General features: G+C 46.2%; 1 protein-coding gene across 5 annotated transcripts in view; it reads right to left on the bottom strand.

Annotated features, from left to right (window-relative positions):
* Positions 1 to 23,149, bottom strand: part of LOC138764862 (ligand-dependent nuclear receptor-interacting factor 1-like) — a 39,545-nt gene extending 16,396 nt beyond the window's left edge. Inside the window, exons 1-3 of one of the 5 annotated variants that reach the window (XM_069941240.1) lie at positions 22,850 to 23,149; positions 22,393 to 22,708; positions 5,306 to 6,887 (exon numbers count right to left, since the gene is read on the bottom strand). In XM_069941240.1, coding sequence (XP_069797341.1) covers positions 5,306 to 6,887; positions 22,393 to 22,490 — 1,680 coding nt within the window. In that variant the 5' untranslated portion in view covers positions 22,491 to 22,708; positions 22,850 to 23,149. Of the gene's footprint in view, positions 1 to 5,305; positions 6,888 to 8,091; positions 8,321 to 21,290; positions 21,376 to 21,554; positions 21,798 to 22,392; positions 22,709 to 22,849 lie in introns of those variants that run through there. The other 4 variants (XM_069941245.1, XM_069941243.1, XM_069941242.1 and 1 more) reach the window with 4 other exon arrangements.
* Positions 23,150 to 26,179: the final 3,030 nt, after the last annotated feature.

The following is a 26,179-nucleotide window of genomic DNA, read 5'->3' as shown; positions in this document are numbered from 1 at the left end:
TCTTAAAGTGGAAATATGTATTGGAAATGTCTTTTAATAGGGAAATGTTACAACAGTATTTAGAAAATTGGGAAGATATTATTGTTCTACAATATTTGTGTGAGAAATGGTGCAATGAAACACTAAAGTTTATTAGTCTTATTATTAACAGGATAAATGGGACGGTGAAGAGGAAGATGTTTTGGCATATTTAAAGAAATTAAAAGTGGATAGAACTATTTTGCAGGAAAGATACCTTACCAAATTGGAATATGATAAATTAAAAAGTGGATGGGTGGGACAAATAATATTGTTTTTCTTTGGTTTAAAGGCAAGATGGGTGGCTATTCTAATTAATAAAAATACACCACTGTTAATAGAAGATATCTAGATTGATCAAGCCGGAAGTTATGTAATGGCACCCTGTAAAATTTATGAAGATTGGACATTTATGAATATTTATACCCCAAATTATGATGATGAAGCCTTTATGAAGGACATCTTAAAAACAGCAGAGGGAAGACAAAATATATTCGTTGGAGGAGACTAATTTTTGCTTGGACCCAATACCAGATAAATCGGCGAGAACAATAACTAGGGCGAAAGCAGCAAAAACCACAATTTCATATATTAAAGATCTACATCTTATCGATGAATGGAGGCAATTAAATCCCACAGAGAGAGAGACTACTCTATTCACTAAAGGGTGCACGACTCACATACAAGGATTGACTTATTTTTAATGTCTGCCCAGTTAAAAACAGAATATCCGGCAAGGCTTTTATCAGACCATTCTCCATTAATATTAACTATAGAAACAATGGAAAAGCAAGAGAATGTATACAGATGGTGTCTCAATACTACATTGCTAAAAGGAACAGACTTCTGCGAATTTATAAAGAGACAGATAGAAATACTTTGTGACGCAAATCTGCCATCTACTAATAATAGTTTTCTGATATGGGACATGCTTAAAGCATATTTAAGGGGACAAATTGTATCCTATACAAAGATTCTTAAAAGGGAACATAAGGCAAAAGTAAACAGTTAGGAGAATTAGAAAAAAAAATCAAGAGTAGATGTGAATAGGATCTTCCCCTTGAGGATAGATGAGATTGACACGAGAGGTCATGAGCTGTGTGCTAGGGGGAAAAAGTTTAGAAGTAACAGAGAGGAAACTTCACTCAGAGTAGTGGCTGAGTGGAATGACCTTTCAGAAGAGGTGGTTGAAGCAAGGTCAATTTTGTCATTTAAGGGAAAGTTAGATAGGTGCATGGATATGAGGGGATTGGAGAGTTATGGACAGAATGCAGGTAAGTGGGACTAGAGGAAATCACTTAGATCTGTACAGACTAGAGGGGCTGAGATGGCCTGTTTCCATTCTGTAATTGTTATATAGTCAATATGCCTTCTTATTTTAGTCTGTTTAATTTGGCCTCAATTTTCTCTTTCATAACATTTCTACGACTGATTCCACCTGCATTGAATTCGCCCATCATTATTGAATGAAGATCTACCGGGACCAATGCCTGAAGAGGGCGCACAAAATCAGTGAACCGGTGCGGACTCGAAAGGCCAACATGGCCTGTTTCCACTCCGTTAATGGTTATATGGTTAATAGGTCTACAAGAATACAGATTACTGGAGAATAAAAAGATAAGATATAATACAGTACAAACATATAGGACAGAAAAACCTATATTAAAAACTAAACAATACTACGAGTTGGGTGAACGAGCGCACAAAGTTTTAGTTTGGCAGATTAAAAGAGTAGTCATCAAGAATGACAAACGGTATAAAAACAGAAAACTCCAGCATACAAGCAAAAAGAAATTAATGACACTTTTAGACAATATTACACTAAATTTTACAAATCAGAATTACTAGGAAATGAGAACAAAATGGAAGAATTTTTGCTGAATGTTGAACTTCCAAAGCTGGAAGAGGGAGAAAGGATAGAATTAGATATTCCCTTCACAAGGAAGAAATCAAAAACACTCTGGGCACCCTACAGGCTAATAAATCACTGAAGAGGATGGATTTCCACCAGATTTTTATAAACAATTCAAATAATTATTTTTAATACCCCAACAAGCTGGGAAGCACAGATGCTCCCGGAGTCATTCTCATCCGTGATTATTAGTGTTACCAAAAAATAGGGACCCACAAAATGCTTTGTCATACAGACCAATATCCCTGTTAAATGCTGATAAGATACTAGTGAAACCATTGGCTAATAGGTTAGGACAATACTTGTTAAAACTGATACATACGGACCAAACAGGATCTGTTAAAGAAAGGCATTCCTCAAATAGCCCAAGAAGATTATTTAATATAATACTCATGGCTAAGTCCGAACGAAATCCAAGTATTACAGTCTCCCTAGATGCGGTAAAAGCATTTGACCATTTTGAATTGCCCTTTTTATTTAAAACACTGGAAAAATTTGGCATAGGCAGTTCTGTGTGGCTTCTGATATTAGAGGTATGATTACCTTGCCAACGTAACTCTAGGGGTGGCATGAGGGTACGCTACCAACCACCCCCCCCCCCCAACCATGGTGGGGAGGTAGCCCCTACTGTCAAGCAGGAAGACAGGAGAGTTCCGAGGTTCTTTCCCTCTCACGGGGAAGCAAACAACCTGAGTGGTCTGCCTGACCAGCAGATGATTGTCAGCACAGGGACATGGACTGTTAGGGAATGGGTGCCCACAAACACCACCTCCCAAGTAGCACGAAAGTAGCTGGTGCTTTGGTGCAGTACTTAGCCACTGCCGCACACCCTCACCTTAGAGGGGTGGCTTCACCCTCACAGGACTGGTCAGTAACCCCCTGGTGGAATCGGTGGGTACTGATTAGAGTCGAGAGGTCAATGCAGCAGCAAGCACCATTTGTGGGGGGGGGGGGGCCTTCCCATGTGCAATAGCACAATAGCACTCCACAGCTCTGCAGAAACCTGCCCCCCCCCACCACACCCTAAAGAGGAAACCACTGCTGATAGCTGCAATTAACACCCCAGATGATTGTGTGCCACCTGGGAGCCATGAAGACACATCCACTGGCTGCTTTGTTTTCAGTTAACACCTTCTATTCACTTTCTGTAAACCATTAGCATCATCCTGCCATACAATTAAATATTCCAAGGACTCTTGCAAATCGACTGCAGATCTCTCATTTCATCTACCTTAGTTTTAACTTTTTGTTTTTTAATATTTGTTTTAAGAGTGCATATCACATTTTATGTAAAGTTTCACTTAAGCCTTTTATATTGCAGCCTGTGTGTTTGTCTGTCCGCCCCCAACTCCCCCCAAGGCCACATCTCCCACAGTGTCGCCAATGCAACTCCTCCAACAAAATGGCCGATGGAGTGGAGTGCTACAGGCTTTGGACCCTTAACTGGCCTTCACCCTCTACTCCCCCTGGCTATCTATTGGGCCCCAACCACACTCAGTATACCCCAATGCAAGGATCAGTGAGGCTGCCCCAAAATGAGCAGAAGAGCAACCAACAGTGCTGCAAATCAGCACCAAGGTAACCCCATCCCCCCTCCCCCCCCCACCCAAGAACTGCTATACCTATAGCTCTGAGGGGCAGCCCAGAAGATCCGCACTACTCCTGGGCTCAGAGGAGAACCTAGGCGGGAGCCGCTAAATTACTTTGTCTGTCCTCTTTGCACTTCACCCCATAGGCACTCAAACTACCTACTTTGGTAGGGAGGGGAAACTGAGAGACACTGCCATCACCTGCCCTTGCTAAAGTCCACCACTATATTGGCTTCTGAAGGGGTGGTGTTGGCAAGGTAACCATACCTCTGATATCAGAAGCCACACAGAACAGTCCTTCATCCCTTAGGCACCGCCCAAACTCTCCACCCTGCCAATTAGGTGCGTGCCCACCCACCAGCCGAGCACCCACTGTCATTGTCTGGCCCCATAAATCACAGCCCCTGCTCAGCAGACTGGGATATTTAAACCTGAGCACACCATTGTTCACTCTCTTTGCCACGTGGTCAAGTCCTGCACTTGTTCCAGGTCATTGTCCCCATGGTGGTTGCCATCTGGAGGGGAACGTGGATGAGGGTCTAGCAATCCTTAGGCCAACCAAGGTATCACCAGCAACACAGTAGATACCGGCATTGTAGCCACAGTCTTCGGTTTACTTGGGGTTAGAGGCGGTGTTTCTTCCCCAAAGGTAGGCAGTTACAGCACCTCGTCAGGAGTCAGAACCCCCTGCCCATGGGTCATTACTCCCAAGCTGGGTGAGTGTTCGTGCACACTCCTTTGTTGCTTAGTCCCTTCCCCGGTTGGGATTCCAAGGTTGGGTATGGGGGGGTTTGTGTGTAGCTGCTTGTATTTGAACTTGTTTAGCATAATCTGTGTTTAGGCATTTGAGCCGATTGATTGTGTTTGCTCTGGGACTGCCCCAGAGCTCTTTTTACTGTGTACTCTTTTAATAAAGCTTGTGTATTGTTGCATCACACAGTGTCCAGACTCATTTTTCTGCTATACCCAAAAACTAATCCTTTTCACACAATACAGACCATCAGTTACTTTCACATCTTAAGTAGCCAACGCTCTCTAACCGTAGAACACTACAGGCCCTGCCTAGCCTGTGCTAAACTATTATTTTGCTTATTCCCATTCACCTGCACCCAGACCATAGCCCACTCCACCCCTTCCATCTTTCTACCTACCAAATTTTCTTGTCAGAATTGAGCCTGGGTGCACCACTTCAGCTGGTAGCTTGTTCCAAACATTCACCACTCACTCTTAATGTTCCCTTCATACACCTTTAGCCCATGTCCTCTAGTTCTGGTCTCATCTCAATGGAAAAAACCCTGCTTCCATTTACTCTATACTCCTTATAATTCTGTATTCCTCTATCAAATCTCCCCTCTGTGCTCCAGGGAATAAAGTCCTAACCTGTTTAACTTTTCCCTGTTTCCCAGTTGCTCATCTCCTGACAACATCCTTGTCAATTTTTTCTCCACTCTTTCAAACTTATTGATATATTTCCAGTAGTTAGGTCACCTAAAGTGCGCACAATACTTTAAATTTGACCTAATCAATATCTTATACAACTTCACCATAGCATTCCAACTCCTATACTCAATGCTTTGATCTATGAAGGCCAATGTGCCAAAAACTCTACGATCCTATCTACCTGTGACATCATTTTTAAGGAAATATTTATCTATATTGCCAGATTCCTCTGTTCTCCTGGACTCAGGGCCATATTAAATTTTATTTCCCAATGCAGAGTATAATGTTACAATAGAAATGTGGTTCTTTTCTCTTCTTAAGCTTTAGAAACTATGGAGAGACTAACCTCCTGCTTGAATGGTGTACCCTGACCCCCATGTTGGTTACTGAAACTTTGGACATTACATCTTTCTGTGGGCCAGCATTCAAGATGGGTTGCCTTTTGCTTGACCGGTTCAAAATCAGGGTCCTTGGGTTCTTCCTTGATTTTAATTTGTAAATTGGTCTGTGGTAAGATGATAGACGAGGTGTCCTCCTTTTCTGTTTGTTTCTCAGATGTTGAAACCATCCTGGGACCTGGGCTGGAAGACCCACAGTTTTTCTGGATGACAAGGTAGACTTTACTGTTGAACATGACCAAGGCATTCTCCTTCGATGGGGAAAAAAAGTCAGCTTCAGTTTCTGTAGGTAAAACTGGTGATGGCTGTGGCAGAAGATTTATCAACCCTTCTTTTGCCCGTTGCTGATCAGCCAGATTCTTCAAGATCATTGATGCCAAATCATTGGAAGATTTAACTGGAATAAGGCAACGTGATAGAATCTGATTTTTGTTCATGGCTGATTTCAGAGGATTGTCCTCGAACTTGGATTGGTTAACATTAGAAACTGCTCCACTATTGGCAGGTGATTCCAAACTAGGTCCAGTGCTGTTGTCAGCAAGGAGGACCATGGGGACCTCCACAGTGTTCTTTGGGCAAATGTTTGGGAGACGCTTTGGCATGGTCTTCACAGTATTGACAGGACAGACATAAATGACGTTTGGAAGTGTCTTTGCAGATTTATTCCGATTAGCAAGGTTGGAAGCTACAGTAGTCAAAATCTTCTGTTGGATGGGACCAGGAAGGAGAGATGCTGGCACAGATTTGACTTCTGCATTTGCAGGGATCTGAAGATAATGTCCAGAAGGCAATACCGAAGTCTTTAAAAGCACAAAAGTCTTCTGATCCGCAGTTGAAATGGGAGATGTGTGAGACTTCTGGACTGATGCTCCTGGCATGGTACATTGAGTCTGCATGCCTTTAGGAGATGCTTCTGTTCTCTGCACAGCTGAACCATGCAAAGTAACTGTTGCTACTTCACAACCCATTTGGTCTGGAGTCGAAGTGGGAGAAGGTTGGGTTTTCTGGTCTGCTACAGCACGCAAAGCTGTTTTACATGTATTTTGTTCTGGCAAAGAAGACAGTTGGGTATTCGGTAGAGCTGGACTATTATAAGTCACTGTTTTTAGACTACAAGAACCTTTGTCTGTAGCAGAAGTGGCAACTAGTTGGGTTGTATGAATAGGTAGTCCTGAAAATGTAACTGTTGTTGGATTAAGATTTTGCAAAGCTGGTGATGCTGCAGGTACCTTTTTGTGTGTAGAGTTGGCTGGATGTACCTTATTGTTGTTTTCAGGTGCTTCAACTGATGTTATTAGAATTGATCCTTTCTTGGAGTTTTGAAAAAATGGAAGGCATGTTGTTGGAGCACTGCAACTTCTTGTTGCAATAGGAATCATGTTTACTTTGGTAGAAGTACTACTGGTGGAAAGTGGAAGAGGAACAGCTGAGAAGAAATGTATAGTGTTGTTGACGAGAGGAATTAATTTCAGGAGGTGCTTTCCATCCAGAGTTGTGGACTGCATAATCCGGTACATGCATCCTGAAGTGCTAGGAGAGACATTTGAAATTTATTAGATGATATGAGCACATCTATTTGCAATACAAATTGTATAACATCATTAAGCTTCACAACATTCTTCATTTATCATGTAATAAAAATAAAATCACACCAGGATTTCACTTTAACTCTGACGAAATTATTCATTAAGACAAAAGAATATTCATTGTGTCATTTCCCAGATGTTTTAAAACAGTTCACTCTCCCAACAATACATAAAAATTGCAAAAATTGTAGAACAAGGTTCATTGCAACCAGTGACTGCTGGTATAGGCAGGTGATTTAAAGTAGGTAAGTGCGTGGAATTCCTGTGGACAAAAGAAGTAAAAAGTAGCTCAAGTGGAACAGCCTCTGTAGGAGTGGTTCAGTGTGTGAGCGGGATTTTTAGACTTTGACTCAAGAGGCTTCCAAGAGCAGAGGCAGCATCTTAAAGCTTCATTGGCTGAATGGCATTCCACTGCCCATCCTGCCAGATGTGGGAAGTCAAAGATCCTTGTGTTCTCACTGATGACTAAATTGGTGGGAAGTGTATCCAGTTGCAACTCCTCAGGGTCAAGAACTGGAGCAGAAGTTGGATGCCCGTAGGATAACTTGAGATGCAGAAGGGATCATAGAGGAGACTTGCACTGAAGTGGTCACACTTAAGGGGCAGATGGATGGATGAATACCAGAAGACGCGAGGGGAGTAAGCAGACAGTACAGGTCTCTTGTGGCCATTCCCCTCACTAATAGGTATATGCTTTGAATAATGTTGAAGGAAGGGGGTGGGGGTGAATGACCTCTCAGGAGTTAGCATCAGCAGTCAGGGTCACTGGCCATGTAACTTGCTCAGAAGCTAAGGACGCAAGCATGCAGTTGACAGTGATAGGAGACTTGATAGTTAGAGGAACAGAGAGGAGATCCTGCTGCCATGGTGGGGGAGGGGGGAAACAAGACTTTTTCTGGCTGTGGACAAGGCTGAGATTACATGTTGCCTCCTGGGTGCCTGGGTCAAGGTTGTTGGAAGCACATTTTCGAGGAGGAGGATGAATAGCCAGAAGTCATTGTACACATTAGTGAAAAAGACATTGGTAGGGTGAAGTACGACATCCAGGACTGGCGCTACCACTAGACAGCCGTCTAAGGAGCAAACCTCAGAACGGCGCAGACAGCATGGCTAGACTTCCTGTGTGAAATATGAAAAAGTGTACTTACTTCATTAGCTGGTGTCCCGAGGTCTGTTGGCTGGCTGGGTGCAGCCATCTTTATTCTTTTCATCATACATGAGTGCCAGCTAACGCATGCGGCATAGATTTGAGTACCATGGCCAGCAGGCATATGCATGGTAGGCCTGCAGATGGGGGGGATGTTTATCGCAGCTATGCGTGGGTGCCTACTTCTGACGTGATCGGCAGCAGCCACAGTGCCTCAGTCAAATATACTACGAACCTTCCTCAGCTACCTGGACTACACCTCCTCATACCCTGCCCCCCCCCCCACCCCGTTCCCTTCTCTCAAATTCCGTCTCCGCCGCATCTGTTCCAAAGATGAGGCCTTCGAGTCCAGAATCTTCCCAAATGTCTGTCTTCTTCCACAAACGTGGCTTCCTCTCCACCATTATCAACTCAACCTTCACCCGCTTCTCCTTCATTTCCTGCTCATCTCCCCGGCCCCCTCTGCTCCCAGACACAGCAAACACAGGATCTCCCCTCATCCTCACCTACCAGATCCAACACATTATCCACCAGAATTTCAGGCACTTACTGCAGGATCCTACAAGACACATTTTTCGTTCTCCTCCCCTCAGTTGATTCCCTCATTCACTCATCCTTCCCCACCCATTGCCCCCCACCCCTCCCCAGCACCTTCCCCTGTGCCCAGTGGAGGCACAACACTTACACCCACACCACCTCCTTCCCCACAGTCGAGGGCCCCAAACAGGCCTTTCATATTAAGCCACACTTCATTTGTACATTCACAGAACTTGCTTATTGAATCCAGAGCTCCCTTTGTGGAATTCTCTATATCAGACAGATCGGTCACAGATTGGGAAATTGCTTCGCTAAGCACCTCCTCTCTATCTGCAACAACAGTGACCTCTCAGTAGCCAACCATTTAAATTCCAAGTCATACTCCCATACTCACACGTCTGTCCATGGCCTAATGTACCATCCCACCCAGAACACCTGCAGATTGGAGGAACATCACTTTATTTTCCATCTGGGCACTCTCCAGCCAGATGGCATTAACAATGACTTTTCGGCTTTCTACTAAACCTGTTCATCTTTCCTTTCCCCTCCCCCTTTCCTGTCTTTCCAGTTCTCCCCTCCCTCCCCCTAACCTACCCAGCCATTCCTCCTCCCCCTCATTGCTGCTATTCCCTCCATCTTTTCTCCATCCCCTCCCTCCCCCCTACTCTTTTGTTTGGATGCCTGTCAGCATTTTCTCATATTTCAAGAAAGGCTCAAGCCAGAAACGTCGGTTATAGATTTTTATAACGACATATAGGACACTACTTAACCGGCTGAGTTTTTCCAGCATTGTTTTTACTTGCATTTCAGTCCATGTTGAGTGAAGTTCTTAGTGACGAGCTTTGAAGGTAGGCCAGAACAGAGGAGGGGGTCCAGGTGGGCCTGAGTGACAGAAACCCCTCTATTATTTTGAAGGGGCCTACACCCCATAGTAGAGGCAAAGGGGGGACCCTATGCTTTGGTAAAGAATATTGATATTGTAAAGAGAGTCAAGGTGGGAATCCTTTGGCACAAAATATTAATATTTTAAAGAGTCATAAAAGATTAATGCAGATAACCAAAACCAACTTATATTTGATTCATTATGTATCTTGTGGTGGCCACACACACAAAAAATATACAGCATCTTTTCCCACTTCTCATGACCACCAGAACTCTCGCCATGCTCGCCCATTGCACGGAAACGAATGATCATGTCTGCCTTGCTATCAAGCTGTAGTTTGAAAGAGCCTGTCTTCCCCCATCAGTTTCTTCAACTTCATATATTTGTTGTATAATTGGTTCATAAATAGATATCTGTATTGAGCCTGCACAGCACCCACACATACTCATGACGCAACATATCTCTATTAAATTTCAAGAAACTTGGCTTTGACAGCAGATTGTAGCAGGCCGAGGGACCACACGAGTAAACGGACCAAATCGCCACAACAAGTGGCAGGCCCAAGATGGCGCGGGCTCCCATCACTGCCAAGGAGCCCATGTCTATAGCGCCACATGCAGGCTAAGGAGCCCTTCCTTTCCGCGTAGTGGTCTGCCAGCCGGAGAGTGACACCGTGACGTGATGATGTCACTTCTGGAAGCCAGCAGGAACATCAATGGAAGTGAGTGGGCCAGTATGGAGACGCGGTGAATTCAAACCAATAAAGTAATTCTTTGGTTCACCTTCATGCTGTGTGGACGTCTCTTTACACTGTAGTGCTGCCACAACATTCACTACAGTGGTGACCCCGATGGTTCCAAAGTTTTGGAACCAGAATTGATCGCACGAGAATGCAGCAACAGGCTGAATCCAGTCACAGCGCCTGCAAGCAACACGGTGGGTGTACATCTCCCGCCGTTTTGGGCAAACCAGTCCAGGAATTGGCTACAGCTGGCTGAGACACAGTTTCACATCAGGGGAATTGTTTCAGAGTACATCAAGTTCTGGCAGCACCCGGAACTGCTGCCAAAGTAAGCTCCTTCGTAGAAAACCCACCGATGGGGCACAAGTACGAGCAGTTCCAATGTTTCCTCCTCGACGCCCTAGAGCTCAGTGGGCATTACCATGCCATGAGAATCCACAACATGCAGGGCCTGAGTGACAGAAACCCCTCTAAGCTAATGCACAAAATGGTGGCCCTGTTCAAGGCCCTATTCCTCTCAAAACTGCCAGTACACATATCCTCGGCAGTTTCAGACATAGATTTCAGTGCCCCACACCTTGTAGCTAAGGAGACAGGCTGTTCTGCATGCCACACCAGAGCTCCCTCCAGACGCATTCAGTCTATGCAAATGGCACCGCCACCCTCCCCAGCCCACCAGAAACACCAGCGGTAGCCACGGCACAACAGCAACGCGAAGGATGCGTGAAAAACAGCAAGTACTGTTTCTACCACTGCTGACGGGGCAAGAACGGCCGGCAGTGCACTCCACGCCCCGTGGTCATACCCTACTGCTAAAACCAACACAGCTATGGGAAACGGGCAGGCCAGCTGCTGATAGTGGGATCGGCAGTGGCACACAGAAAGGTCTACTCTACCTCAGAGACCAGAGGACGATGGACTTCATCGTTGACACTGGTGCAGAGATTAGCCTCACCCCACCCACATACTTTGAGGCGAGACACAAGACCAAAGGCTTTCCCCTACAAGCGGCCAACAGGTTCTCCATTCCCAGATATGGGATCCGCCTGGTCACCATCCATGTTGCATGCGCCGTTTTCCAGTGGGAGAGCCATGGAACAGGCACTACTCCGAGTGTATTTCCCCTGGGCTCACGATCTGCTGGTAGACTTGACAAGATGCCAGTTAGTAAACGCCACAACTTTCCAGTTTTTCCTCCTCACCCTGCGAAGGCACTCTTTCCTGCCATTGGAATCCACACCCTGGACCAAGACGAGTTTGCCTCCCTACTGGCTAAATGCTAGCCTTATAGATACTAAACCTCCATGACTCCAACCCGCCACATGGTGTGGAGCACCACAGAGACTGCCAGCCCTCCGGTGCATGCACAAGACTGGCACCTCCCGATCCAACAAGCCAAGGCGGTTGAGGCGTCTGTATGGCGACTACCGATGTCTAAACGAGGCGATGGTCCTGGACAGGTACTCCATCCCACATGTTCAGGATTTCACCACAAGGCTGCAGGGTATTCTCCAAGGTGGACCTCGTCAATGGGTACCATCAAATCCTGATACATCCCAACGACATCCAGTAGACGGCTATCATCACATCCTTTAGCCTCTTCGAATTCCTAAGAATGCCTTTCGAACTCAAAAACATAACCCAGACATTCCAGAAGCTAATGGACGTGGTTGACAGGGACCTCTACTTCATCTTCAGTTATCTAGATGACATCCTCATCGCTAGCACCCACAGGACACACCTCACCCGCCTGTTCGACAGACTGCTGCAGTTTGGGCTCACAGTAAACCTGCCCGAGTGCCAGTTTGGCCTGCAAGCAATAGACTTCTTGGGACATCGCATCACCCCAGGGGACACCACGCCACTACTTGACCAGGTGGAGGCCATTTGGAATTTCCCCAAGCTCAGCACAACCAAAGGACTACAGGAGTTCCTGGGGATGGTCAACTTCTACCATCGCTTCCTCCCAGGAGTGGCCACCCTCATGCAGCCCGTTCGGCCTTGTGAAACTCGGCAACATGACGCTGCAATGGACGACAGAGGCCACGGAGGATTTCCATGCCACCAAGATGGTCCTGGTGAAGGCCACGGTACTGGCACACCCAGATCCCATCTCCCTCTGGCCCTCACAATGGATGCTTCAGACATAGTGGTGGGCATAGTGCTAGAGCCATGGGTTGACGAGCACTGGCAACTGCTCGCGTTTTCAGGAAGCACCTCTGAACACTAGAGGTCAAATATAGTGCGTTCAACCACGAATTGCTGGCCTTGTACCCGGCTATACAATATTTCCACTACATGCTAGAGGGGAGAATGTTCACTGCCTACATAGACCACAAACCATTGACCCACGCGCTGAGCCAGGTGTCGGACCCGTGGTCGACAAGACAACAATGGCACCTCTCCTATGTATCAAAATTCACCACAAATATCTGCCACATGACCAGCAAAGCCAATGCAGTAGGCCGACACACTGTTTCAGCCCACTGTGGTCACAACCTGCGGAGGGCTGGACGTCACCCAGCTCGCCAAGGAACAGAAAGAGGATGTGGATGACCAAGTGTTCCGGACGGCCATCACCAGCCTGAAGATCAGAGATTTCTGTCTCGTACCAGAACAGACCCTGCTGTGTGACATCTCCACCGGGTCCCCAAGGCAGAATCCACAGGGCACGGAAGGAGGACCTGCCAGCATCATCTGCAGAGATGGTGTACAGCGCACCACTCTCCTTCCCAGGGGCCCTGCATTTCAACCCTCAACCCCGGCTCACAGAGTTGCTCATTAGACCTCGTGCACAGGCTGAGAGAGCAAGCGGGTGGACAAACCCACCCTCCCTATCACTCGGCTCGCCATGTTCCAGCGGCTCTGTAGTCCACCCACTAAGTTTTCGTACACAGAGGACAGCAAGGGACCCCTCCCCTACATGCCCGAACAAAGGCCCCTTCAAGGTACTATGGAGAGGCGGCGTGGTGTTCACATTGGACTTCAGCAGCCGACAAGACAGATTCACAGTCAACCACCTCAAAGTTGCCCACCTGGACTCCGACCTACCGGCCCCAGACTCACGGGTCAAACACAGAGGTAAACTGCCCAAAGACCAAGTCAGACTGCTCAGAGAGCGACAGCAATTCTGGGGGGTGTGATGTAGTGGGCCAAGTGACTGCGTGAGTAAATGGCCCAAATCGCCAAAACATGCAGCCAGTCCAAGATGGCGCAGGATCCCCTTCACTGCTGAGGAGCCTACACCTAGTGCCAGGTGCTAAGGAGCTCTCCACTTCTGTGTAGTGGCCCGCCAGCCAGAGAGTAACACTGTGATGTGATGACATCACTTCCAGAAGCCAGTGGGTACATCACCATAAGTGGGCGGGCCAACAAGGAGGCGCGACAAATTTAAACCAATAAAGTCATTCTTTGATTCACCCTCATGCTGTGTGGACGTCCCTTTACTTGGTCACACTGCTACAGTAGTCACTACAAGATAAATGTTATCACTTTGAAACTACTCACAGGCCTGACTACTCAATGCTCAATGATAAAAGATATATTATCATGTTTTAAATTAACTGTTTCATTACTAGCTGTTTCATTTCGTGCTGTTGTTTCAGTTTAATACTCTTTTTATGTTTTGTTAACTGTTAATCTAAAATTCAAACGCTAATATTTTTATATAATGCTAAATATAATAGAGCGTAAAGTTTTGATAATCTTCTAGGTCAGTAATTTTGCCTTATTCTTTCTTGCATTTTAAAGTAAATTTAGCAGTTTCAATGTTTTTTTATTGTTTTCTACAAAACATGTTTTTGAATATCAAAGTTGGCAATTTTTTTTGGGGGGAGGGCAAGTAATTGCCCTTGCCTAAGGCACAAAATAGTCTGGCACCAGCCCTGATGAGGTCTGACACAAGAATTACAGGAAGTTAGTTATGAGGTTGAGAAGCAGGATCTCAAGGGTAGTGAACTCTGCATTATTCCCAGTACCATTTGCTAATGACCTCAGAAATAGGAAGATTGGCCAGATGAATTTCTGTCTGAGGAGGTAGTGCAGGGGATAGGGATTCAGGTCTTTGCATCATTGGGATCTCTTCTGGGGGAAGAGGGGAAGATTGAAAATCAGAGAGGGACCAACATCATGGGAAGCACATTTGCTAGTGCCACACGGGTGGGTTTAAACTGGATTGGCAGAGGAATAGGATTGTATGCAGACCAGAAGCAGGTGAGAGGTTATGGAGGGTGATGAGAGAAAGTTTAATGCGCAGGAGATAAGTAGGGAGCAAGGAAGAACTATTGGTTTAAATTGTGTCTATTTTAATGTTAGAGGCTAATCCAGTCAGGTGAATGAATTTAGGACCCTAGAATGTGGTAGCCATTATGGAAACCAGGTTAAGAGAGTGGCAGAACTGGGAGGTCAACATTCCAGGGTACAGTGACTTCAGGAAAGACAGATGTGGAGGAAAAGAAGGAGGGGATGCTGCATTATTGATTATGGAAGATATCACAGAAATGGTCAGAATTGGTATAACAGACAAGTCAGCAAGTGAAGCTGTAAGGATGGAGCGGAGAAACAAGAAAAGCATGAGCACCTTGTTGTACTGTGGGCCCCAAATTGTCAATGGGAATTAGCAGAACAACTTTGCTGGGAGATTGTTGCCAGCTGTAGATCAAATAAGGTTGTCGTAATGGGGGATTATAACTTGCAAAATGTTCAGTGTGAAATGTTCAGATGGGGTGAATTTGTCAAATGTGTTCAGGAAAGTTTCTTCCAGTCGTATACAGAAGGCCCACAAGGGAGAGGGCAACACTTGATCTATTGATCTATTCTTGGGAAGATGGATGGGCAAGTGGATTAAATGTTTACATAATGAACCTCTGAGAACCAGCAATTATTACTCTATTTTTAATTTTAATTTGAGATACAGCAGTAACGGCTCCATCAGCCCCAAATTCATGTGCCACCCAAATATACCAATTATACCAGAAACCTGGTACATTTTTAGAGGATGAGAGGAAACCCACGTGAACCCATTAAAGAGAAAAACAGGGCAGACCACGAGTTAAAATTCAGAATTGAACAAGGCTGACTTTGTAGATACAAGAATTTGCTCGAGTTAATTGGAACAGGTTGTTTGAAGCAAGAGAAATGCGAGGAAAATGGGATGTTTTACAAATGAGTTGACAAGAGACCAGGGCATATATGTTCCTGCTAAAGTGAATGGTCAGATATGCAAGTTTTTGGAAGCTTAAATTATGAAGTAAATTCAGGCTCTCTTCAAGGGCATCATGGCTTGGGGTAGGTATAAGCAGCTGGGATAAAGTGTTTACCTGGAATAATTTTGGGATATGAGGAGCTAGCTAAATAAGGAAATCAGGAGGGCAAAAAGAGGATAAGAGATGGTGCTGATAGATAATATTAAGGATAATCCCAAGAGATTTTACATACATAAAGGGGACAAAGATAGCCAGAGGGAAAAAGAAACTTAGGACCCCTCTGAAATTAATGTAGTCAACTTGGTGTGCAGCCATAAGAGATGGGCAAGGCCCTCAATGAATACTTAACCTCTGGTTTTAATGTGGAGAAACAGGAAGACTGGAGAACTTGGGCAGTCAATGGCAGTGTCTTGCGATCAGTTAGTATGACATGAGGAAGTGCTAAAGGTATCAATGCACATGAAGGTACACAAATCTCCTGGACTTGATCAGATATATTCAAGGACACTGCGGGAAGGTGGAAAGGAAATTGCAGGTGCTCTGGCTGAGATTTAGGATCATCATGAAGTACAAATGAGCTGCCAGAGAACTGGAGGGTGGCAAATGTTATAACATAGGCCATTGAGCCTAACATCAGTGGTTGGCAAGTTACTAGACAGCATTCTGAGGAAGTTATAGTACATACAATTGGAAATGGGCAGCACGGTTTTGTATCTAGGAGGTTAACTCTCACAAATCTAATTGAGTTTTTCTTGAAGATATGCCCAAGAGTGTTGACAAATGCAGAGTTGTAAAGGTTGAATATATGGATTTCGGTAGGCATTCACGGTAGGCTGATCAGGAAGGTTAGATTCCATGGGATCCAACTTGAGATTGCAGAATGGATAGAAAATTGGCTTCATGGTATAAAGCAGAGGGTGATGATGGAAGGTTGTTTTTTCCTCTCCGGACTGTGACTAGTTGTGTGCCTCAGGGTTTGATGCTGGGCACATTGCTGTGTGCCAACTAGATCAATGAATTAGATTAAAATGTATATGGCAATACTTACCTGGCGGGGGGAAATCGATGGTCAGGATAGCAAATCTCCCAGAACTCTGGGTGTGCTGAGGCCTGAGATGTCCCCAAATGTGGGATATTTCACTGCAAAATTTGTGGTAGCGGGGAACTGTGATTATTTTTTTTAAAAAGGGAAAAAATATATATACTTGGCACGATTAGCATGTTTGTAGATGGCAATAACTTGTCTGGTATTGTAGAGGGTGAACATTGCAGCAGGATCTTGAATGTTCACCATCAATGGTTGGGAATGAACATTAAATGGGAATGGTTGGCCAAGTGAGTCGGGGAATGGTTGGCCAAGTGAGTCGGGGAATGGTTGGCCAAGTGAGTCGGGGAATGGTTGGCCAAGTGAGTCGGGGAATGGTTGGCCAAGTGAGTCGGGGAATGGTTGGCCAAGTGAGTCGGGGAATGGTTGGCCAAGTGAGTCGGGGAATGGTTGGCCAAGTGAGTCGGGGAATGGTTGGCCAAGTGAGTCGGGGAATGGTTGGCCAAGTGAGTCGGGGAATGGTTGGCCAAGTGAGTCGGGGAATGGTTGGCCAAGTGAGTCGGGGAATGGTTGGCCAAGTGAGTCGGGGAATGGTTGGCCAAGTGAGTCGGGGAATGGTTGGCCAAGTGAGTCGGGGAATGGTTGGCCAAGTGAGTCGGGGAATGGTTGGCCAAGTGAGTCGGGGAATGGTTGGCCAAGTGAGTCGGGGAATGGTTGGCCAAGTGAGTCGGGGAATGGTTGGCCAAGTGAGTCGGGGAATGGTTGGCCAAGTGAGTCGGGGAATGGTTGGCCAAGTGAGTCGGGGAATGGTTGGCCAAGTGAGTCGGGGAATGATTGATTGAATTTAAAGAAATGTGAGGTTTTTCATTTGGAAAGTGTAATATGGGTAAGAATTACACAATGACTGGTAGGGATCTGGCACGAAGCAGAAGTACCCAGGAGTACAGGTACATAGTACCTTGAAAGTGGCAGCACAGTAGATTAGGTGGTCGAAAGTGCTTTTAGCACATTGGCCTTCATCAGAATATTGGATACTATGCTGCAGGAAAGATGTCAAGCTGGAGAGAGGGCAGAGAAGGTATTGAGAGTGTTGCTAGCATCAGAGACTTGAACTATAGGGAGAGGTTGAACAGTCTAGGGCTTTATTTCTTGGAGTGCAGGAGAATGAGGGTGGTCTCATAAAGATGCACAATCACCAAGAGAAATAGATTGGGTGAATATAGTCTTTTGCCCAAAGCAAGGGAATCAGTAGCCTGAGCTCAAGGATTTAAGGTAAGGTGGGATTTTACAGCAACCTGAGTGTTTTTTTTGGACAGAATTTGACGGGTGTACAGAATGGGCTGCCAGAGATGATTGAGGCAGGTAATATGCAAGAATAAAAAATTGAACAGATATATTGATAGGATGGGTTTAGAGGGATAAAAGCCAAAAAGCAAGCAAGTGGGACTAGAGCAGATAGGACATTTCTGTTGCCATAGGCAAGTTGGGCTTAAAGGTCTGTTAACACATTCTATCTACTCTATGGTAGAGACAGGAGAAAACAAATTTGACCACTTTGTGATAAGGAGTTCTAAAGAATGAACCAATTAGAAAACTGTACAAGTGCTGATTTCTATGCTAAAGTTAAGAGAAGGGAAACAAATTTTAAGGTGAAAAATATGCACTGAAAAGCTGAGAAATGTTCAGACACATAATCTTCAGTAAAAGCTGCAGAGCAGAATAGGTTTACCTCACATCAATTTTAAACTTAACCAAACCAATGATTAGAGTGCCCATTTCTGATACCATTCAATTTCACTCAAAAAGAGGGTGGGGTCAAATGTAAAGGTAAACAAGAGATCGCTGGTGCAACATCCAGCTAAGGCAAAAGATTCCTGATGAAACGCTTCAGCCTGAAATGCCAACTATCTTTTCCATTCCATGGATGCTGTCAGACCCAGAGTTCCCCCAGAATTTTGTGAAAAGGAGTTAAGGCAAGGGGAAGATATAAACTCTATTTTGAGTATTCTGATATTATAACCCATGCCTTCAGCCCAAAAGATTAAAACTAAGGACATCAAGTGGTGTTACTTATTGGGGGGGGGGGGGGGGGGGGGGGGGGGGGGGGGGGGGGGGGGGGGGGGGGGGGGGGAGGAGAGAAATCGGACAAGAGGATATTCTCCAAGTGACTGAACCTTGACCTTGGTACAAACCAAACAAATTTTGAAGTAAAACGCAAAACGTGGTTGAAGTGAAAACACAAAGCTGGAGAAACTCAGCAGGTCAAACATAGCAAAGATAAAGATACGTTTCAGGATTGCGTCCTTCTTTAAAGAGATGAAAGGCGGGTTTGAAAGCGGATGGTGTCAGCCCCTACCCACTTATAAGCTTCTGGAAATCTGTCCATCCACTCACTTGCTCCTTCCTGAGTTGGTCCTAAACTTGCATCACTGCTCAAGATTCCGGTTTCGACCGTGGCCGGAAATACCCCTCCCCCCCCCCCCCCCCCCCCCACCGTTCGCCTACTAACCAATCGATTTGCTTATTCATCTCATCACATCTCCGAGATCGCCACTCAAACTCTCCATTTAACTGGCCCGTGGTTCCAAAAGAAGTATTCAACCGAAATGTTAACTATTTCTCTTTCCACGGACAGTGCCCGTCCTGCTGGGAGCTTTCAACGGTCATTTTTTCTTCTTCTTGGCTGAAGGCCACTTGCCCTTTTAAACCAAGCATCTCAAGCCACATATGCTCAAGGGTACGGCGAATTAACACGAGGCTCATTCTGGAGTACGTGCTGCAAGCTCGGCTTTGAAATCAGTGGATGGTTTGCAGTCAGCCCCAATAAGGCACCTTCATTCTCATCCATCCATTTCAAATGTGAAAGTTATCAGACTGTCGTCGGGGATAAATGGCTCTCAGCTCATCCCCGCCGTCTCCGAGTAGGCAGCGGCCAAATCGTGGTCAGAACACATCCAATGTAATGACTTCGACGGGTCCGCGATGCGCAGTGTTGGATTAAAGAATGCAGGTCAAAAATTCGAGTACGTCGCTGCTTCTTCGCTTCCTCTGGGGAAACCCAACAGCAAAAGGTTGGGTGCTCGAGAAAAAGTGGAAGGCCTGATAAGGCACACGTTACCGAGTGTTTTCATGAAACAACCCAACACTGAAACAGTCCTTTTGGTTCATGACGTCTGCGCCGATCACGATGCGCAGATTCAACGAGCAGTCCTCCCCGCTTGCGCACAATACATTCCCTGCACACTCGTGCCTTATCGAAGGGTTCTTCGTTTGGGCTGGGCCACATAGTAGGACATCGAACCTTTAGAGTACCCTCACAGGCCCTTCAGCCTCGATGTAAATCTAATCTGGTCTTTCGCGACCTCACATTCATAGCACTGTTTTGTAAATATTGTATAAGTCTGTATCTACGTTCGAGGTCACATGAAATAACGATACACTGATTTATTTGGTGCTTGTGCGGACTTTTTTTGTTCAAAGCACAGAGACAGTTCTAAATTTCACATTGTCCGACGGTTGATGGTAGCGAGGGTTCTTGTGTAAGCCGGCGACCCGAAGCGTCTTCTTGGACATTATATGGCTGTTACCATTATCCAATAACATTAGGCTAAACTCCACCCAAGTCTTGCTTAGAATAGCACATCTTGCATCGGGTTGTCTATTAATAGACCGGATCCCGAATCCTGCAGAAATCAATTAACGAGCCAAGAATGTTTCAGAAATAAAACGGCTCTTGTTATCTCGGTGTACATCAGGAACAAGATTTCGTTCTCAAAACAAAAATACATCCCTCAAAGTAATACTGAAGTTTATAGATGTTGATTTATCCTGTTCACACCTTAGATAACAAGGTTAAATGTGTTTAATTTACATATGCTTCGTTCCAATACGACTTCTGATCAACATTCCGGGAGTTGGATTTGACTGCAAACATATGGGGATACAATACATTCTTAGACATTATACCGCAGTCCTAATACAGTGACACCAGAATGGGTGATAGGAAAGAGATCCCCCTTAGTTATCAGGTGATAACTGATGAACAACGGAGTCGTGTGAAAGCGGGAGACCAACGCTGTACCATAGGTTCCCTTCTCAGCTGACTCCAGCAAGCAACACAGGTCTGAAGGGTGAGAATAAATTCCACCGCCTGCCCTCATCAAGGCTTCTTCCTTACGGACGCTGGTGACTCCCTACCTCTTAATTAAACGCATCACCCCGGAATCTGCCCAAGTTCCAGTGCTCATTAGAAGTTGGCATTCTAATCACTATTTCCTAAAACATTAGAAATAACTGGCTCGAAGCGCAAGTGCAATGGCTCTGTCCTGATGATTCAGAAAATAGCAGATTCATTTCTAACCGTGACGCACACCCTGGTCTGTCTTTTACTGTGATCGTCGTCCGGATATTCCACCACCTTTATATTTGCATCTCATCACCCACAAAGCATTACACTTCGCCCCCTCAATGACTCGTGCCCAACTTCATCTCGACGTTGTTCTTGAAAGTTATCCCCCCCAAAAAAACTCCAACCTAACCGCCACTGAATCCACTTCTGTTAAGGATGCAATCGGAGTGATCTTAAAGTTATCTCCCCCCCCCCACCCCACGAAATCCAACGCTCACCCTAACCGCCACTTAATCCTGTTAAAGATGCAATCGGAGTGATCTTGAGTTATCTCCTCCTCTCCCCTCCACCCCGCTCCCGAAATCCAACGATCACCCTAACCGCCATTTAATCCACTCCTGTTAAGCATGCAATTATAGTACGGGAGTGGGGGGAAGATACCTCAGATCAATTTCAGTAGCCGACAAACGGATGAATCGCTTGAGTGTCATCGTCCACCGTGACCAAACACGAGAGTCTGCATTGTACTAAGACACACACAAAATGCTGGAGGAACTCGGCTAGTCTCGCAGCGTGCATAGGTTACCTGCGAGACCGGCTGAGTTCCTCCAGCATTTATGTGTTTTTGTAACGAAACCTGTAATTATCCAGTTACAGTAACTGTTTCGCTGCGTGAGCATGGCTGAGCAATACTTGTCCCACTACCTCGTGCGGAGGTGGAAAACATCAACCCCTCCCATCAACTCTTGCCGAGGTCGGACTTGGACGAGCCTGACGGAACGCAGGCACAGAGCAGCAGCCAATGATGGCGTGCCGGCGGCGTGACGTCACGACCATCGCTTCCAGAAGTATGCCGCCACAGCGCCACCGCTGGCGTGGAACCGACATCAAATCCCGTGATTCGGACGGTGGCTGCCCCACTATTCGCAGGCAGATTGGGCTCAACCCGTGCCTCACCGAACATCCCACCCCCCCCCCCCCCCGCCGCCGCCGCCGTCTGTCTGTGGCCCAGACAGCGAGGAGGGGGCGGATTCAGGCACTCCCTGCACCATCGTAATGTTTCTCGCCGTCAAATGACACTGCCAAACTCTCTCCCCCCCCCCCCCCCCCCCCCCACACACTTTGAGGTAGGGGACGGGCAATGGCCGTCACGCAGCTTGTTTATTACACGCTGCAGCAGAGCAGCCCGTCATTGTCATTGCACTTAGAGCAGCGATTTAAAAACACTCCACTCTCCAACAACTCCCTATTTATAAACAAATCACAATGGATTTAACATTTGCATGTCACTGCTGCTCATTAACCCTCGTCAGTTTTAAATTCCCAACTCAAAGGAGGGCAGGCTGCCCTTTACGTGGCGCACAACTCTGCAAACGGGCTTGGAAGCTGATTCTCACCTGTCACCGCGATGGAATGGATTTCCAGCCCTTGGAACAAAGGATTTCCCATTAGAAATGCGTGATTTTAAAGCTTTTTGAAGTCGTAATTGGTGCTAAATCTGCCCCCAACAGGCGAGTTCTGATTAGATGGAAATTATGCTTACCATTGGTTACTGCTGGAACCGTCGGCGTTCTGCGACAATCGCAGCCGGTCGCTGTTCATGCTGGCGGTGGCGTGAGGTGCCTGCTTTGGAGGCATCATCCTGCTCACCCCCCCCCTCCCCCGTGCGCCGCTCCGTTTGCACCCACCCCCTCGCCCCCCAGCCCAGTGCACTTGACTCGCTGCCCAAATTCCGTGTCCCGCGACCTGTCCGCAGCGCCACCCGGCGGCGGCCAGCGCAACACGCCGGCTCCCACAATCCTGTCGTCTGGCCACCCGACGCAAAATGGTAGAGGCTCAACCGACTGAAAATCTTCGCCCTGGAAAAAAGGGAAGGGGGGGGGAAGAAGAGAGGGAAGGAAAGCGGGTGAAATGGTGACCAGCGAAAGAAATGCACACGTTTAAAGGTGTGAGATGCCCGCCGTGCACTTTAAAATTAATTTAAAAAGCAGTGAGCTCACACTTAAATCAGTAAAGCCTCCACATACGAGAAGGCGCGCCTGCCGTTTGCCTGCTGTTACCCCAGCGTCCTTCCAACGGTCGGTACGTCGGAATCACGCACGGACGCTCGCCCCGACCGCTATCATTGGTCACTGGGAGAACCCTGACCCGACGCCCACCACCAATCAGAGGTGGTTTCACTCCCTCCGCTCGGGGCTACCGCTCAGGAAGCGTCTGAGCTGGTGTGGCTGGTTTCCCGCACCCCTTGTCAATCAAACGCTGGCAACGTTGCGCAGGGACCTGGCATGAACCTTTTCCATTTGTCAATGGGTTTCACGTGTCGCAAATTTGAATGCACTTTATACGCTGGGCGCATTTGTAAAAATGTCCGACGTGATATTGCGTGCGTTTTATTTTAAGCCTATTTTGAAACAACTACGCAACGGGGTTGAGTGACGCCGACAACAGAACAGTTTTCCGCCCATCAACGTTCTCTAATCGCGGTCTTTTTATACTCCGTTTCAACTTTTAATTGATGGGTGATTAAAACAGACAAAGAGTAACATTTCTTGCAAACTGTCTCCTGTTGATTTGTTCGCAGTGGACAGTGGATTTCAGACCAACGTCTGCGCTTTGACGACCGCCGAACTTAATCTGCGGCCCCTTTTTCGGCCGACGGTGACCTGGCAGCGTTATTCTCGTAAAAGGTTGAAAACTAGCAGCATAAACATTTGCGGAATTCGCCAAATGCCAGACCCTACTGGCGTGTTCACAGTGATCATTGGAAACCGCCTCGGAGCGTCCCCTCCCTCGCCTTGCGTGTGGGCGCTGTGATCATGTATCCAGCACAAAGCCCACATCCTGCAATCTTTTTGAAATGCAAGAGCTCAATTCTGAGTGCTCAACTTATTTCACCCCTTATCTCGATGGGGTTCTGCGTTTCTAGACGTTTCGCAGGTTAATATATTGGTGTATCTGTGGCCTGCACTTAGAAATATCCACCCAGTCCTCCCCAGTCTCCAAATCTGTTCCCCTACGTGTTTCAGTCCATTCCGTGTGTCTGTTTTTGTCGCATATGGTAATTCTGTGTCCGGATGTACATTAGTAAATACACACAGATGAACTTAGCCGGTCTCGCTGCGTCCATAGAAGGTAAATATAGTCCACGTTTCGGGCCTGAACCTTTCATTACCGTTGTATGTATAGATTGTCCGTGTATGCACTTGTCACCGAGGGCGTTTCCACCAATGTCGCTGTGTGTTATCACTCAATAAATTTTCCTGTGTCTGTGTCAATCTCGTGTTTCTTTGCTCCATCCGAGACTTCTCCGTAACAGTCAAGATGGGCCTGATGGCCTTTTCGTTTTGTTCCTGTTGATCCTCAAGCAACCGATGGGGGTCGGGGATGCGAAATTATCAGATTTGCACCTGATCTCCACCGCTATTTAATTGTAACCCCCTAAAACGTGCTTCAGTTCAGGTCCTTTCCAAATGTCTTGGTTACACGTCTGGTCATGGGGGCACTCAAGTGGACACACGGTGTGTGACAGGAGAAAAGCACTTTTTAGAACAGGAACACCAAGGAGATGTTCCTTTCGAAAAGAGTACATTATGTTATGAAATAAAAATAATCACCCTTCGCTGCTAATTTAAGTGGAAGGCCTTGTGTCGGCCTACATAATTAAAAAATACTACAGGTGTACGAAATGGGAAATAAAACAAAAATGTTCGAGTGCTTAAAATGTTTTTACGGTTTTTATTTCGGTCTCCGCAGTGGATTCAAAGCGAAAACGAGCATGATCACACTGCACTGTGGGCGAAAGCTGAAAGGCAGATAAAACATTTTCTTCCGATTTCGTGTTCTCATCTTTAAAATAATCCAGACTGACTTTAAAACACGATGCAAACATACAGAATACTTTGGAGTATTGAATATCAAAGTAATCATTATTTACAAAATAGTTGCGGGATCAAAAAGAGTGGACTAATTTATGTTCAAAGAAACTGACAGAACCCCTCTGTGGACGGACGTGAAATTCGTTGCGGGATCCAGTTGCTAGGGACAAGCTGGTCTAGTTTTGTGGCGTTCTCTCAATAGCGGCTTATATTGATTCGTCATCTGGTGAATGCTCTCTCTCTCTCTCTCACACTCACACACACACACACACACACACACACACACACACTCACAAACAAGTACACAGATACTTACACACAGTACACAGATACATGTACACACACACGTACAAATATATCCTCCCACACGCACACACAAACGACACACGCATACTTACCAAACACACACGGGTATATACACACGTACACACACAGTACACATGCGCACACACGTTCACACTGGTGCACGTATACACACACAAACACACACGTAAGTACAAACACATACGCACGCACGCACACACACACACACACACATTTACACGCAGACTCCACAACCTGGTAAAATTGATCCCATTGAAATAACAGCTGACGCACGCAGATCGGCCGTTTTACCAGAGGTTGATTCACAACGGGACGGCCAGAAGGCGCCGGAAATACTCGGCGGGCCGGGTCCTCTCTTCTCGACAGATAAAAGATTCATACTATTATTTGAAACGCCTTTGCCGGAAAATTAAAAATGTTTCTCTTTCCACAGCACATCATAGGACCTTCTGAGAGGTTCCGGTTCTGTCCATTCCTTTATTTCCTATTTCCAGCAGCCGCAGTTTTAAAAAAAATACAATGAAGGGAGATTGTTGTTAAACATTAAAGCCGGTCAGGAAACGCTGATTCGCATCGCCTACTACCTGGCAAAGACTAACAGCAGCTATTCAAAACGGACACCGCTGTTAGCGCAACGCCATTACAGCGCCAGCGATCGGGGTTTGGGTTCGAATCCCGCGCTGGTTGTAAGGAGTTTGTCTCCGGTTTCCTCCCACTCTTCGAAACGTATGGGGGTGTAGGATAATTGGGCGGCACGGACTCGTGGTCCGAAGTGGCCTGTTACCGTGCTGTATGTCAAAATAAATAACAAATCTATGGAACTCAAATAAATAACTGAGCGTTCTAATTGATTGGATACACAGAGTCATTCGCGACATCTTGCTGGGAATAGTAAATTGGAGGGCCATATATTCCGCCGGGGCAGTCTCCAACCAGAGGGCATCAATATCGACCTCCAATTTCAGTTATTACGGGAAAGTGAGCTTAATACTTGGATAGCCCGTTTTATCGTCAACTGAAGCCAAGTGCTATCACGGTCGTCTAATTTTCCAAAATGTACCGGTTACCCCTCACTACACTCCTACAAAATTTTCTTCCCAACATCCAGCCTCGGGAAAATGCCATTTAACT

The sequence above is a fragment of the Narcine bancroftii genome, chromosome 5, assembly GCF_036971445.1.
Source record: "Narcine bancroftii isolate sNarBan1 chromosome 5, sNarBan1.hap1, whole genome shotgun sequence".
In the NCBI taxonomy this organism is placed as follows: Eukaryota; Metazoa; Chordata; class Chondrichthyes; order Torpediniformes; family Narcinidae; genus Narcine; species Narcine bancroftii.
The sequence above is the reverse complement of the archived record's forward strand: the minus strand, read 5'-3'. Positions and strand labels throughout refer to the sequence as shown.